This window comes from Heptranchias perlo, chromosome 13 (assembly GCF_035084215.1).
Source record: "Heptranchias perlo isolate sHepPer1 chromosome 13, sHepPer1.hap1, whole genome shotgun sequence".
NCBI lineage: Eukaryota > Metazoa > Chordata > Chondrichthyes > Hexanchiformes > Hexanchidae > Heptranchias > Heptranchias perlo.
Window position 1 is genome coordinate 6,279,116 of NC_090337.1, and position 13,360 is coordinate 6,292,475.

Below are 13,360 nucleotides of genomic sequence, written 5' to 3' on the forward strand. Positions count from 1 at the left end.
TGTGCCACAGGGCTCAGTGTTGGGTCTCTTGCTGTTTGTGGTATATATTAATGATTTGGACTTGAATGTAGGGGGCATGATTGGCAAATTTGCAGACGACACAAAAATTGGCCGTGTAGTTGATGGTGAAGAGGATGGCTGTAGACTCCAAGAAGATATCAATGGGTTGGTGGAGTGGGCGGAAAAGTGGCAAATGGAGTTCAACCCGGAGAAGTGTGAGGTAATGCACTTAGGGAGGGCAAACAGCAAAAGGGAATACGTAGTAAACAGGAATATATTGAGAGGGGTAGAGGAAGTGAGAGACCTTGGAAGGCATGTGCACAGGTCTTTGAAGGTGGCAGTTCAGGTAGATAAGGTTGTGAAGAAGGCATACGGAATGCTCTCCGTTATTAGCCGAGGTATGGAATACAAAAACAGGGATGTAATGATGGAACTGTATAAAACAATGATAAGGCCACAGCTGGAGTATTGTGCGCAGTTCTGGTCACCACATTACAGGAAGGACGTAATTGCTGTGGAGAGAGTGCAGAGAAGATTTAGAAGAATGTTGCCAGATCTTGAAAATTGCAGCTACGAGGAGAGATTGGATAGGCTGGGGTTGTTTTCCTTGGAGCAGAGGAGGCTGAGGGTAGACTTGATTGAGGTGTACAAAATTATGAGGGGCCGAGTTAGAGTAGACAGGAAGTACCTGTTTCCCCTAGCGGAACTCGAGGACATAGATTTAAGCTGATTGGCGGAAGGATTAGAGGGGACATGAGGAAAAACTTTTTTACCCAGAGGGTGGTGGGTGTATGGAATTCACTGCCCGAATTGGTGGTAGAGGCAGGGACCCTCAACTCTTTTTTAAAAAAGTACATGGACCTGCACCTGAAGTGCTGTAAGCTGCAGGGCTACGGACCGGGTGCTGGAAGGTGGGATTAGAATTGGCACCTGGTTGTTCTTCGAGCCGGCGCGGACACGATGGGCCGAATGGCCCCCTTCTGTGCTATATCTTTTCTATGGTACCCAAAACGTCTTGCGATCCAAAGGAAAACTCCTGTACTCTTTCGGATTTTCAGTCTCGCCGCCTTAGGTACAAAAGAAACGTTTCTTTTAATTCCTTTCCAGTCTAGTTTTTGGACGAAATTGCCAAAACTGCATTCACATATATTATCGTCAATGTGGAAACTGGAGGCACAGAAAAGTGACATGTACCTCAGAAGATAATACTTCACGTGAGTGCATCATTTGCACAGTCTATAACTCTGAACAATCCATTTCTTTACTAACCAGAGCAGTTGCTTGTTGGGCTCAATTTCCTTGCCCTATGTTGAATAAAATCTTATTTTCTAAATATATATTTCATACATACCCAAATCCTTTCTTAATAGACAGTGAAAAAAAGCTCTTCTGCTCTCTACCCAACAAATTAATGGCGTTTCCCCCCCCCCCCCGCCTCCTTTATGATGTGACACCTGTTGATGTATCACTGTGGGACTGAGCATGGGGTGCACTGCTATGATTAGATGGAATCGTGGGGTACACTGCTGTGATTAGATGGAATCGTGGGGTACACTGCTGTGATTAGATGGGATTGTGGGGTACACTGCTGTGATTAGATGGAATCTTGGGGTACACTTCTATGATCAAATGGTATCTTGGGGTACACTTCTATGATTAGATGGAATCTTGGGGTACACTTCTATGATCAAATGGTATCGTGGGGTACACTGCTGTGATTAGATGGGATCGTGGGGTACACTGCTCAGTGATTAGAATAGAAGGCACCTGTTGACATATCCCCGTGGGACTGAGCTTCATCCAATCCCACAATCAACCACTCTACTGCAAAATGCGATCCCTTGATCATACAGATTTCCTGTTTCAAAGTGGATCACCTGATGTTTACCTACTGTGCAGTCCATTTACTAAATTGGACCAGATCCCTTGAATGTTCTCAATCTCAATTTTGCAGTGATCTCCTGGACTAGTCTCGATCGCCAGAAGTGGGTGGAAAGGAATTTTCCAGATTTTTTTTCCCCCTTAATTGGCCTGGGTTTTTAATCTGGTTTTTCACCTCTCCCAAGAGATCATGTGGTTTCAAGTGGGGTGGGGAGGGTATGTATATATAGTGATGTATAGTGATGTATAAGGGACAGGCTGGATGCACCAGTGGGTCTTTTCCTGTCTGTCGTTGTTCGTTTGTTCACTAGTCCCCTGGCTGATATAGTTTGAGGAGGCTCCTGTTGGTCTCCTGTTACAGGTCCTGTTGTGTTTTTCCTTTTATGCTTCCTATTGCCCAGACAGTTTTAAGTCCAATTAGTTAAACAACCATCAATTCTGTGAGCATCAGCCTGTCTCCAGGTTCGACTATTCCAATGCTCTCCTGGCCGGCCTCCCATTTTGCAAGCTCTGTAAACTTGAGTTCATCCAAAACTCTGCTCCCCGTAACCTAACTCGCACCAAGTCCTGTTCACCCATCACCCCCCATGATCGCAGTCCTGCATTGGCTCCCAGTCCGGCAACACCTCAATTTTAAAATTCTCATCTTGTTTTCAAATCCCTCCATGGCCTCGCCCCTCCCTATCTCTGTCACCTCCTCCAACCCTACAACCCTTCAAGATCTCTGCGCTCCTCCAATTCTGGCGTCTTGCGTATCCCCGATTTTCATCGGTCCACCATTGGCGGCAGTGCCTTCAGCTGTCTAGTTCTGGAATTCCCTCCCTAAACCTCTCCGTCTCTCTACCTCTCTCTCCTGCTTTTAAGACACCCCTTAAAACCTACCTCTTAAAACCTACCTCTTTGACCAAGCTTTTGGTCACCTGTCCCAATATATGTTTATGTGGCTCGGTGTCAAATTTTGTCTGATTGCACTCCTATGACGTTCCTTGGGACTTTTTACTACGTTTATGGCGCTATATAAATGCAAGTTGTTATAGTGTGGGTCTCTGATGTAGTTCCATAACATCAGTTGGGTTGCTCTCCACATTTAGCTTACTTCCCTTCTCAAAGGATTCCAGTAGTTTGCATGAGGCTACTTCCCAGAGTTCAGTGATTGAGTTATGACCTGCCATATGTTCCGCAAAGGACGTTGAACCTAGGTTGATGCACCACTGCTTCCTTGTGGAGCGACTTGAGGCTGAAAGAAAGCGTGGCCATTGATCTTGGTATTGACAAGGGCGGCGATTTCTTCAGAACCGTGCCAACAGAAAATCGATGGCTGGGATCTCGTCAACAAAGGAGTGAGCGATTACTTCCACCAGTTGGTGAATCGATAACAAGGGGCATAAATCTAGGGTTAGTCTCGAAGCATAAAGTGGGAGGTTGGAAGGATGTTACAACACCAGTCTGGACCTCTATTACAGAATGGTGCATCGAAGTCTGAGGTTCATTAACCAGCTCCCTTACGCTGCTGCAACAATGGGTTCCAAACTTACCTTGCTTTTGAAAATAAAAGACTACAGTCTAGAACTACTGTTGACGATATTAGCAGACGAAGGTTTAATGCATTTGTTTATTTTAAAACGATTAGAACCTCTGCTTAAAATATAAAGAACTCCACTGGAGTATTGTGTCCAATCCTGGGCGCACCGCACTCAGGAAGGATGTCAAGGCCTTGGAGAGGGTGCAGAGGAGATTTACCAGAATGGTGCCAGGGATGAGGGACTTCAGTTATGTGGAGAGACCGGAGAAGTTGGGATTGTTCTCCTTAGAGCAGAGAAGGTTAAGAGGAGATTTAATACAGGTGTTCAAAATTATGAGGGGTTTTGATAGTGTAGACAGGGAGAAACTGTTTCTACTGGCAGGAGGGTCGGTAACCAGAGGACACAGATTTAAGATAATTGGCAAAAGAGCCAGAGGTGACATGAGGAGATATTTTTTTACGCAGCGAATTGTTATGATCTGGAATGCGCTGCCTGAAAGGGCGGTGGAAGCAGATTCAATAGTCACTTTCAAAAGGAACAAATACTTGGAAAGGAAGAAATTGCAGGGCTATGGGGAAAGAACTGGGTGAGGGGGGGGAGCAATTGGATAACTGTTTCACAGCCGGCACAGGCACGATAGGCTGAATGGCCTCCTTCGTTGTTTCTATGATTCTACATTCAGCTCGTCTCCCTGGGCTAAATTGAAACCTAGTTCTCAACTTTAACCCCCCCGGCCGGGAACGGAGTGGGTTTCGGTCCAACGCACGTTTCACGACCCGTCCAGTTTTTTTTCCAAATGGAAGGTAAGATTGGGCAGGGTGTAAAACTGGCACCCCACCCAAACCTGCCCCATTCCCTCTGGGCGGGTGAGGGTAAAATCGGGGCTGGTACCAAAGATGAAGTGAATTGTTTTTCTTTCCAAAACCAAAGTAATGTCACTGAAGTTTGAAGGCACTGTAGAGCTGAAATGATTGCTTCCATGACTTGCTTAATGAAAATTCAGTGCCAAAGTTGACTGCCTTATTCCTGAACAGCGATACCCTCCATTTCAGAGCAGGCAGTTGTCTGTATCTCTTGACACATCAGCTGCACAGTATTCAGTGTGACAAGGAAACTACTTAATCTGAATGAGCAGCACAGTATGTACTTGTAATAAGTACTACAGTGACAGGCTGTCTGGATTGAAATGTGAAGAAAAAAAGTATTTCATTATAAACCAGTCTCACTATTGTCATCAGGCTTAATTAGTGCGTTGGCGCCAACACACTCTCAGTACAATTGCACGCTTGTGTCAGCCGTGGCTCAGTGGGCAGCACTGTCCCCTCTGAGTCAGAAGGTTGTGGGTTCAAGTCCCGCTCCAGAGACTTGAGCACAAAATCTAGGCTGACACTCCCAGTGCCAGTACTGAGAGAGTGCTACACCACCAGGGGTGCTGTCTTTCGGATGAGAATTTAAACCGAGGTCCTATCTGCCCTCTCAGGTGGACAAAAAAGATCCAACTGTACTATTTTGAGGAAGAGCAGGTGTTCTGGCCAATATTTATCCCTCAACTAACATCGCTAAAATAGATTATCTGGTCATTTATTTCATTGCTGTTTGTGGGATCTTGCTGTGCACAAATTGGCTGCCGTGTTTCCTACATTACAACAGTAACTACACTTCAAAAAGTGCTTCATTAAAGCGTTTTGGAATGCCTCGAGGTCGTAAAAGGTGCTGTATATATGGAAGTTCTTTTTTGAGTGGATATATTTTAATGTTATTCGATATAAATTCTCATCCTTGTTTTCAAATCCCTCCATGGCCTCACCCCTCCCTATCTCTGTAACCTTCTCCAGCCCTACAGCCCTCCGAGATCTCTGCACTCCTCCAATTCTGGCCTCTTGCGCATCCCCGATGTTAATCGCTCCACCATTGGCGGCCGTGCCTTCAGCTGCCTGGGCCCTAAGCTCTGGAATTCCCTCCATAAGCCTCTCCACCTCTCTCTCCTTTAAGACGCTCCTTAAAACCTACCTCTTTGACCAAGCTTTTGGTCACCTGTCCTAATATCTCCTTATGTGGCTCAGTGTCAAATTTTGTTTGATAATCGCTCCTGTGAAGCGCCTTGGGACATTTTACTATGTTGTTTTTGTGGTTCTTGTGTGAAACTCTTAGTTCACCATCGCACCTTGCTCCTCCCATCACCAAAACGTGGGTACCTCCTTTGGCAACTGTGCACCAGTTGCCCATGTTTACATTGGTTAAGTTGGCTTCCTCATCCCCAAGGCAGAACTAGACCCACATTTAACTAATGTAAATGCAGGGTTGTGCGATCCAAACTAAATTCAAGGTGAGGGATAAACATTGGCCAGGAAACACGGCAGCCAGTTTGCACACAGCAAGGCCCCGCAAACAGCAATGAAATAAATGACCAGATAATCTATTTTAGCGATGTTAGTTGAGGGATAAATATTGGCCAGGACACCAGGGAGAACTCAGCTACATCATTAAGTAAATTTAAAACAGAAATAGACAGTTTCCTAGAAGTAAAGGGAATTAGGGGTTACGGGGAGCGGGCAGGAAATTGGACATGAATTTAGATTTGAGGTTAGGATCAGATCAGCCATGATCTTATTGAATGGCGGAACAGGCTCGAGGGGCCGATTGGCCTACTCCTGCTCCTATTTCTTATGTTCTTATGTTAACTCCCCTGCTCTTCTTCGAATAATGCCATGGGATCTTTTACATCCACTTGAGAGGGCAGTCGGGGCCTCTCATCCGAAAGACGGCACCTCCGACAGTGCAGCACTCTCTCAGTACTGCGCTGGGAGTGTCAGCCTAGATTATGTGCTCAAGTCTCTGGAGTTGAGATTTTTTTAGAGGGCAAACTGTGAGCAGAGAAGACTTGCTGCATAATGCTGCCTACCTACACAGCCTGTTAGATTGCTGCTGTTGTATTCTAGTTAGCTGCGACTCTCGGTCTGTTCCATAAGGGAGATCTCAGATGAATGAGGTTTTTTCCCCCCTGTGGCGGTGTAATTCTCCAGAGTCCCCTTGTATTACTGTTGGGTTTCACATTTGAAGGAACAACACTATTATTGCCAAAAGGATTTAAGTTTGAGGATCTATGATGATTCGACTCTGTGATGAAATTTTAAATTTGTTTTCACTGACAGTCTGTGATAACTGTCCTGTTCTGTAAATTTCCAGTTCCTGTTTCCGCTGTTATTATCTGAGTGATCTTTTTTTGATTGTCGTTAATATTCTTCGTGGATTGAAATCCAAAATTGTTTTTTTTGCTTTTCGTGTCTGTGTTTATTACACTTCGGGTCCTCTAACCCACTGTTCCGATATCTCACCTCTGGGTTGTGAGTGGATCTCGCTCACCCCTCCCCGCCCCCCCACCCCAATTTGGAGGTGATTATCATATTGTTGTTTGTGGGATCTTGCTGTGTGCAAATTGGCTGCAGCGTTTCCTACATTACAACAGTGACTGCACTTCAGAAAGTACTTAATTGGCTGTAAAGCGCTTTGGGACGTCCTGAGGTCGATTAAAGGCGCTATATAAATGCGAGCCTTTCTTTTTCTTTATCCTGGATGTGATCTGCCCTTACAGAGATGCTAAGACCCGGGCCTAACAATGAAGTCAATTGCTGTAAACTTCATTCTGTAGGCTTAGTAACACTTTCAGTCTATGCAATAAATGGAATATAATCACGGTGGTCTGAACTTATACAGACTAAAATGAACGACAGTGTTTATTGTAAAGTGCATAACGAGCGTAGGTGGGCCGATCAGGATTAGAGTAATACGGCAGGGTAAAGTTTACAATAATCAACCGTGGCAGAAGTTCTGCAAGTCTGTTAGGAGTTAGGTTATCTCCAAGTGACTGCTCTGCCATTAATAAGTGGGAGAGCCTTTCTCAAGTGGATTTGAAGCTTTTAAACCATCAATTTGTCAGAATTTATGGGCAACTTGGAAGAAGTTTCAAGCCAAGAGAACAATACGATGTGTAGCTTTAGTGCAATCCAAATAATATTACTCTGGGCAAATTTAAATGCAAGATTAAAAAACAACACTAGAACGCTGAAGTGTTTCTTGATCTACATTATACTGGTGCACCCTGGAGTGTGGAAACTGCTGTCTCCAAATGTTTCCATCTAGCTGACCAACATACGTCTCACTATATATACATTCAAACTTTACCCCTCACCCTGGCTCTGTTACCACATCAAAATTGAGTGAGTGGGCAAATACATGGCAGATGCAGTATAATGTGGATAAATGTGAAGTTATCCACTTCAGAAGGAAAAACAGAAAGGCAGAGCATTATTTAAATGGTGATAGATTGGGAAATGTTGATGTACAAAGGGACCTGGGTGTCCTTGTACACCAGTCACTGAAAGTAAACATGCAGGTGCAGCAAGCAGTTAGGAAGGCAAATGGTATGTTGGCCTTCATTGCAAGAGGATTTGAGTACAGGAGCAAGGATGTCTTACTGCAGTTATACAGGGTCTTGGTGAGACCACACCTGGAGTATTGTGTGCAGTTTTGGTCTCCTTATCTGAGGAAGGATATACTTGCCATTGAGGGAGTGCAGCGAAGGTTCACCAGACTGATTCCTGGGATGGCAGGATTGTCGTATGAGGAGAGAGTGGGTCGACTCGGCCTGTATTCACTCGAGTTTAGAAGAATGAGAGGGGATCTTATTGAAACATATAAGATTCTGACAGGGCTAGACAGACTGGATGCAGGGAGGATGTTTCCCCTGGCTGGGGGCTCCAGAACGAGGGGTCACGGCCTCAAGATACGGGGTAGGACATTTAGAACTGAGATGATGAGAAATTTCTTCACTCAGAGGGTGGTGAACCTGTGGAATTCTCTACCACAGAAGGCTGTGGAGGCCAAGTCACTGAATATATTTGAGAAGGAGCTAGATAGATTTCTAGACACAAAAGGCATCAAGGGGTAAGGGGAGAAAGCGGGAATATGATATTGAGATAGAGGATCATCCATGATCATATTGAATGGCGGAGCTGGCTCGAAGGGCCGAATGGCCTACTCCTGCTCCTGTTTTCTATGTTTCTAAAGAATAAGATGGTTTCTCAGCCATTTGGAGTTTTTAAAACCACAGTGCGGAATGTTATGTTAAACCTTGATGTGGCATATTTTCAGTTATCGTCGTTGCCGTCACATGTTGAACATTCTCTCTCTGTATCTGTGTTCTCACTCACTGTCAGGCTGTCTGTCTCGCTGTCTAGCTGTGTCTCGCTGTCTGTCTGTCTCTGTCTTGCTGTCGCTGTCTGTCGTCTGTCCCTGTCCGCCTCTGACTCACCATCTGCCCTGTCTCGCTGCCTCACCGTGTCCCTGTCTATCTCTGTCTCACTGTCTGTTGCTGTCTGTCTCTGTCCCTGTCTCGCTGTCTGTCTCTGTCTCACTGTGCGCAGCTCTGGGAACCTAACCACCACGAAGGGTGTCAATGTCTTTGAGAGGACACCAAGATGAGTAATAAAGGTGATAGCACGAATCAGAAGTTGAGATCGTTTCCTTTTGGGGGATTTGAGACTTTGAGATGATCTAATTTAAGTTTCCAAGATTATAAAGGGAGATCGATTCCTCACTGTGGCGAAGAGTTCAAACCCCAGGGGACGCAGGTTAAAAATTGGGAAGCTAGGAGTAAGAAAGGAAGTGAGTGGAGCTTTTTCACTCGGATGGTAAAATGTAAAGCTACCATCTAAGTATCTAATGAACTGTTTATACGGCCAGTGCAGACTGTTTCTTCAATGGGCAGTCAGTCACAGCTGCTGTGTGTAATCAGACACTGAAACAGTTTAGTAGAAAGCAATGTAACAAAGGAATCGTGAGTTCTGATTTTTTTTTGTCCTTGAAACAGTCGGGTGTCCAAGTGGGATAGTAGAATAGGGGCGGGGGAGACAAACAAACGTGGGAAGAATTAGCCGGTGCCTGCACATCACCACCAGCGCTGGAACAGTCAGAAGAACTTTTAGTGGCTGTTAACTCAACTAGTGGCAATCATGAAGAGCAGGTAATTTGTAGATTCTGCTAATAGCAACGAGAGTGAATCATGGAATAAATTATCTCGAGGGTTATTGAAGCGGACAGTATAAACGGGCTCAAAGGACAATTATATGCAATTCTGGAGAGAGAGGCACTCATTGAGGGACATGTTGAGATTGACGTGTGATAAAGGAATAGTCTGATTGGGCCTAGTGGCCCCTTTCCTGTGTTCCTATAAACTCTTCCCTTCTTTATCTGACTCAGTTTTTTTCCATTTCTGCCTGTGTTTGAATACCTGTCAATTTTCTATTTGACTTGCAAATTGTTCGAAGATGTTCTGTTGCTGCACTTGACCTCAGCCGATGCTGGCACCTCCTCCGCCCCTTAACAATCGGGGAACCATCTCCGTGGGACCAGGTGCAGCCAAGTTCAGCACTCTGTCTGTCTGTGTCTTTGCCTGTCTGTCTGTGTGTGTGTGTCTGTCTGTTTGTGTTTTAAAAAAAAATCTGTGCGTATGAGTCACGGATTCTGATCGGTGTTAAAGTAAAAAAAAAACACACTTTTTTCGCCTCCTCCAGGGGTTTATGGGGCTGTGGGGGGAGGGACAGACGGACGGACGAAGTGTCTGGTCATAATGCTCCGGCCATCGTGGGTGTGGGACAGACCTGATGGACTAGCTCCTCTTTTCCTGCCCGTACGTTTGTACGTCCAGTATCGGTTCGTGCCCGTCCGACACGGACGGACGAACGAAGACCGCGCTCCCGTTGACTGCTCCATGCAGGTTCTCCCGGTACCGGAACTCGCTCAGCGCAGCGAGGACCGGCCCTCTGGTGCCGTGTGGCGTTGGCAGCCTCGGCTCGAGGGAGCTGACCCCTCTCCTATTCCCGCGAGTGTAGAAGGCTAAGGGCTGATCTAATTGAGGAGTTCAAGACTTGATCGGGTGGATAGAGAGAAACTATTTCCTCTGTTGGGGGGAGTCCAGAACAAGGGGGCATAACCTTAAAATTAGAGCCAGGCCGTTCAGGGGTGATGTCAGCAAGCACTTCTTCACACAAAGGGGAGTGGAAATCTGGAACTCTCTTCCCCCCCCCCCCCAAAAAGCTGTTGAGACTGGGGGTCAAATGAAAATTTCAAAACTGAGATTGATAGATTTTTGTTCGGTAAGGGTATTAAGGGTTACGGAACTAAGGAGGGTAAATGGAGTTAAGATACAGATCAACCATGATCCAGTTGAATGGTGGAAAAGGTTCGAGGGGCTGAATGGCCTCCTCCTGTTCCCGTGTGGGCAAAGCATTTTTTTTTTTGCCTTTTGGAAGACTGCTCTCGGCATCGCAAAAAGTTCAATTCTCTTTTTTTTTAAAGTTCCTTTTCTTTTTTTAAAACAAAAAAAAATGAAAATGTGAAACGTTTTCTAATGCTTTGCATCTCTTCTTCTTTGTTCCAAATTGGTGCCCCGTCATGGCGAGCAGTTTGCACAGGTGAGTGGACGGCCCTTGCTTCTAACAGTGTGTGTGTGTGTGTGTGTGTGTGTGTGTCTACCCGTCCGGGGTTTTCTCGAAGTGACTGACGGTGCGATTAGGGGACGGACCCTGTTGCACAGGGTGGGTTGACAGGGTCTGGAGTGAGTGATCTTGACCAGTGGGATTACTGAAGAGACCGGCACTCCCAGCTGCTGCTCTCTGCCTGTCCAGCAGCTCTTCCATGGCTGTAGAATAAAGAGTCGCCATTAATGAACGTCCAGTCAGTGTTGTCACTAGGCCAGCGCTGCCCAATCGAAAATTCTGACCAGCCACAGGTGAGGCTACGTTAACACTGTTATAGCCACAGGCGCACATTTTAGCAGAAAATGCCTCACGCACAGAACAGGTAAACGTACTTCATATGTGTATATTTACTGAACAAACATCGACCGCCATTCAGTAACCCAAGGAAGTAAAGCAGCTGCAACCATCCAAAAACACTCATACACTCTACTTTTCATCTTAACATTTTACCAACAAACGTACGGAAAGTTTAAAGCGCGCACACACACACACAGACACACACACACAGACACACACACACAGACACACACACACAGACACAGACAGACAGACAGACAGACAGACAGACACACACACACACATATGAGTATTGAGATCACATGCCCAATAACTGTGTATGTTAACTCATTTTTTATTTGCTAATCAGAAATACAATTAGCCACATCTGGATTCCCAATTAGCCACATGTGGCTGACGTATTGGATGACAGTGTACTAGGATTTCAGTATACAGTGGGGTGGGGGTGGGGGGTGGGGTGGGGGTGGGGGGGTGAGGTGGGGGTGGGGGGGCAGTGCATGCTGATAGTGTTGACAAAATCGCCATTGAACTAATAGATATTTGGCAGGAGAAAGTGTTGAGGTATGTGAGAAATACAGGGGGGCTGATTTTCCTGACCTTTCTCCCCAGGAATGCCTGTTCCCTGGGCGCAAAGGTCAGGCGGAGACTCGGCAGATTTGGGTCTCTGCCCCTTTTTAGGTTTGATCCAGGATTCCCGGAGATTCCCCGGGGGAGGTGGGGGGGGTGGGGGGATGGTGGGGAGGTGATAGTGCTGGGGAGGGGGAGATGGGCCCGAACCTACGGTCGGCAAAGGCTGGACAAAGCATTGGGGGTGGGCGTGCCCATCGCCAACCACCTCACTTTCCTCTTCATTGGCTGGTTGGGCAGCCAATCGGAAGGGTGCCTGAAGAAACTCGGTGTTATGCCTTAGCTCAGGGACCTCCCCGTGGACCAAAAAAAAATCTGCGGAGGTCCTGGGAGTAGTCCAAAGATCCAAAAAGGCAGAAGGTGGTTATAGAGGCGGGTACAATTTCTATAGAGGCGGGTACAATTTTGTCTTTTAAAAAGCATTTGGACAGTTACATGGGGAAGATGGGTATCGAGGGATATGGGCCAAGTGCAGGCAATTGGGACTAGCTTAGTGGTATAAACTGGGCGACATGGACATGTTGGGCCGAAGGGCCTGTTTCCATGTTGTAACTTCTATGATTCTATACGTACTTCTCCCCCCCCCCCCCCCTTTAAATGGCACCGGGCCCTATCAGAAGGGCCGGCTTGTGACGAGGGGGAGTGCCCCAAGGACAAGGACTCGTTGACACCTGTGGGTCCCAACAGGTCCGGGCCTTGGAGAGGAGCAGAGGGTGGTCAGGAAGATCGACCCCATAAACGTATGCGCCTTTTCAATTTTGGGACCAACTAATTGGGCTGCAGTGGCCTCCACCAGTCCTGAGAGTTCCTATGTGCCTGGAAAGAAAGAAAGGAAGAACTTGCATTTAAATAGCGCCTTTCATGGCCGCAGGACATCCGAATAACTACTTTTGAAGTGTAGCCACTGTTAGTTGTAATGCAGGCAACGCGGCAGCCAATTTGCACACAGCAAGATCCCACAAACAGCAATGAGATCACGACCAGATAATCTGTTTTTAGTGATGTTGATTGAGGGATAAATATGGGACCAGGACACCGGGGAGAACTCTTCCACGAGGGAGTGATTTGAAGAGCGCAATGCAGCAAGTGTGTTGCCACAGTGTTGGATTCAATGCGTATTGTCACCGATGTACTAAATGAACCTAGTGACAACACTGCTTACAACACAACACTCCCTTTATGATAGATAGATAAATAGATCTGAAAGCTCCCATCGAGTTATATTAGGGGAACTTGGAGACACAAATGAATGAGAACGCTGGATGCTAATCCCCACCGCTCCGAGGAACAGTGATGGTCACTGCAGATAAATGGAAGCAATTCAGACTGGTTCGAGTGTGTGTTTTTGATGGAGCGAAGGTGTTCCCGACGTCCGTGAGCCTGGGTGAATGGTGTTGGAATATTTCAGGAGTGGTGTATAATGTTTCTGTGTGTAATGTGATTTCTCCACCTGCCCTGCCCTCCCCCAACTTTAGTAAATACGCAGTTACACCA

The 13,360-nt window shown here is 46.3% G+C and overlaps 1 protein-coding gene across 3 annotated transcripts in view; it reads left to right on the top strand.

The window, feature by feature from the left end:
* fgf12a (fibroblast growth factor 12a) overlaps positions 1–13,360 on the top strand; it is a 247,241-nt gene that overhangs the window by 111,016 nt on the left and 122,865 nt on the right. The window contains exon 2 of one of the 3 annotated variants that reach the window (XM_067994885.1): positions 10,868–10,876. The exons of the other annotated variants lie outside the window; for them this stretch is intronic. Coding sequence (XP_067850986.1) covers positions 10,868–10,876 — 9 coding nt within the window. The remainder of the gene's footprint in view (positions 1–10,867; positions 10,877–13,360) is intronic. 3 annotated transcript variants of the gene reach the window in all.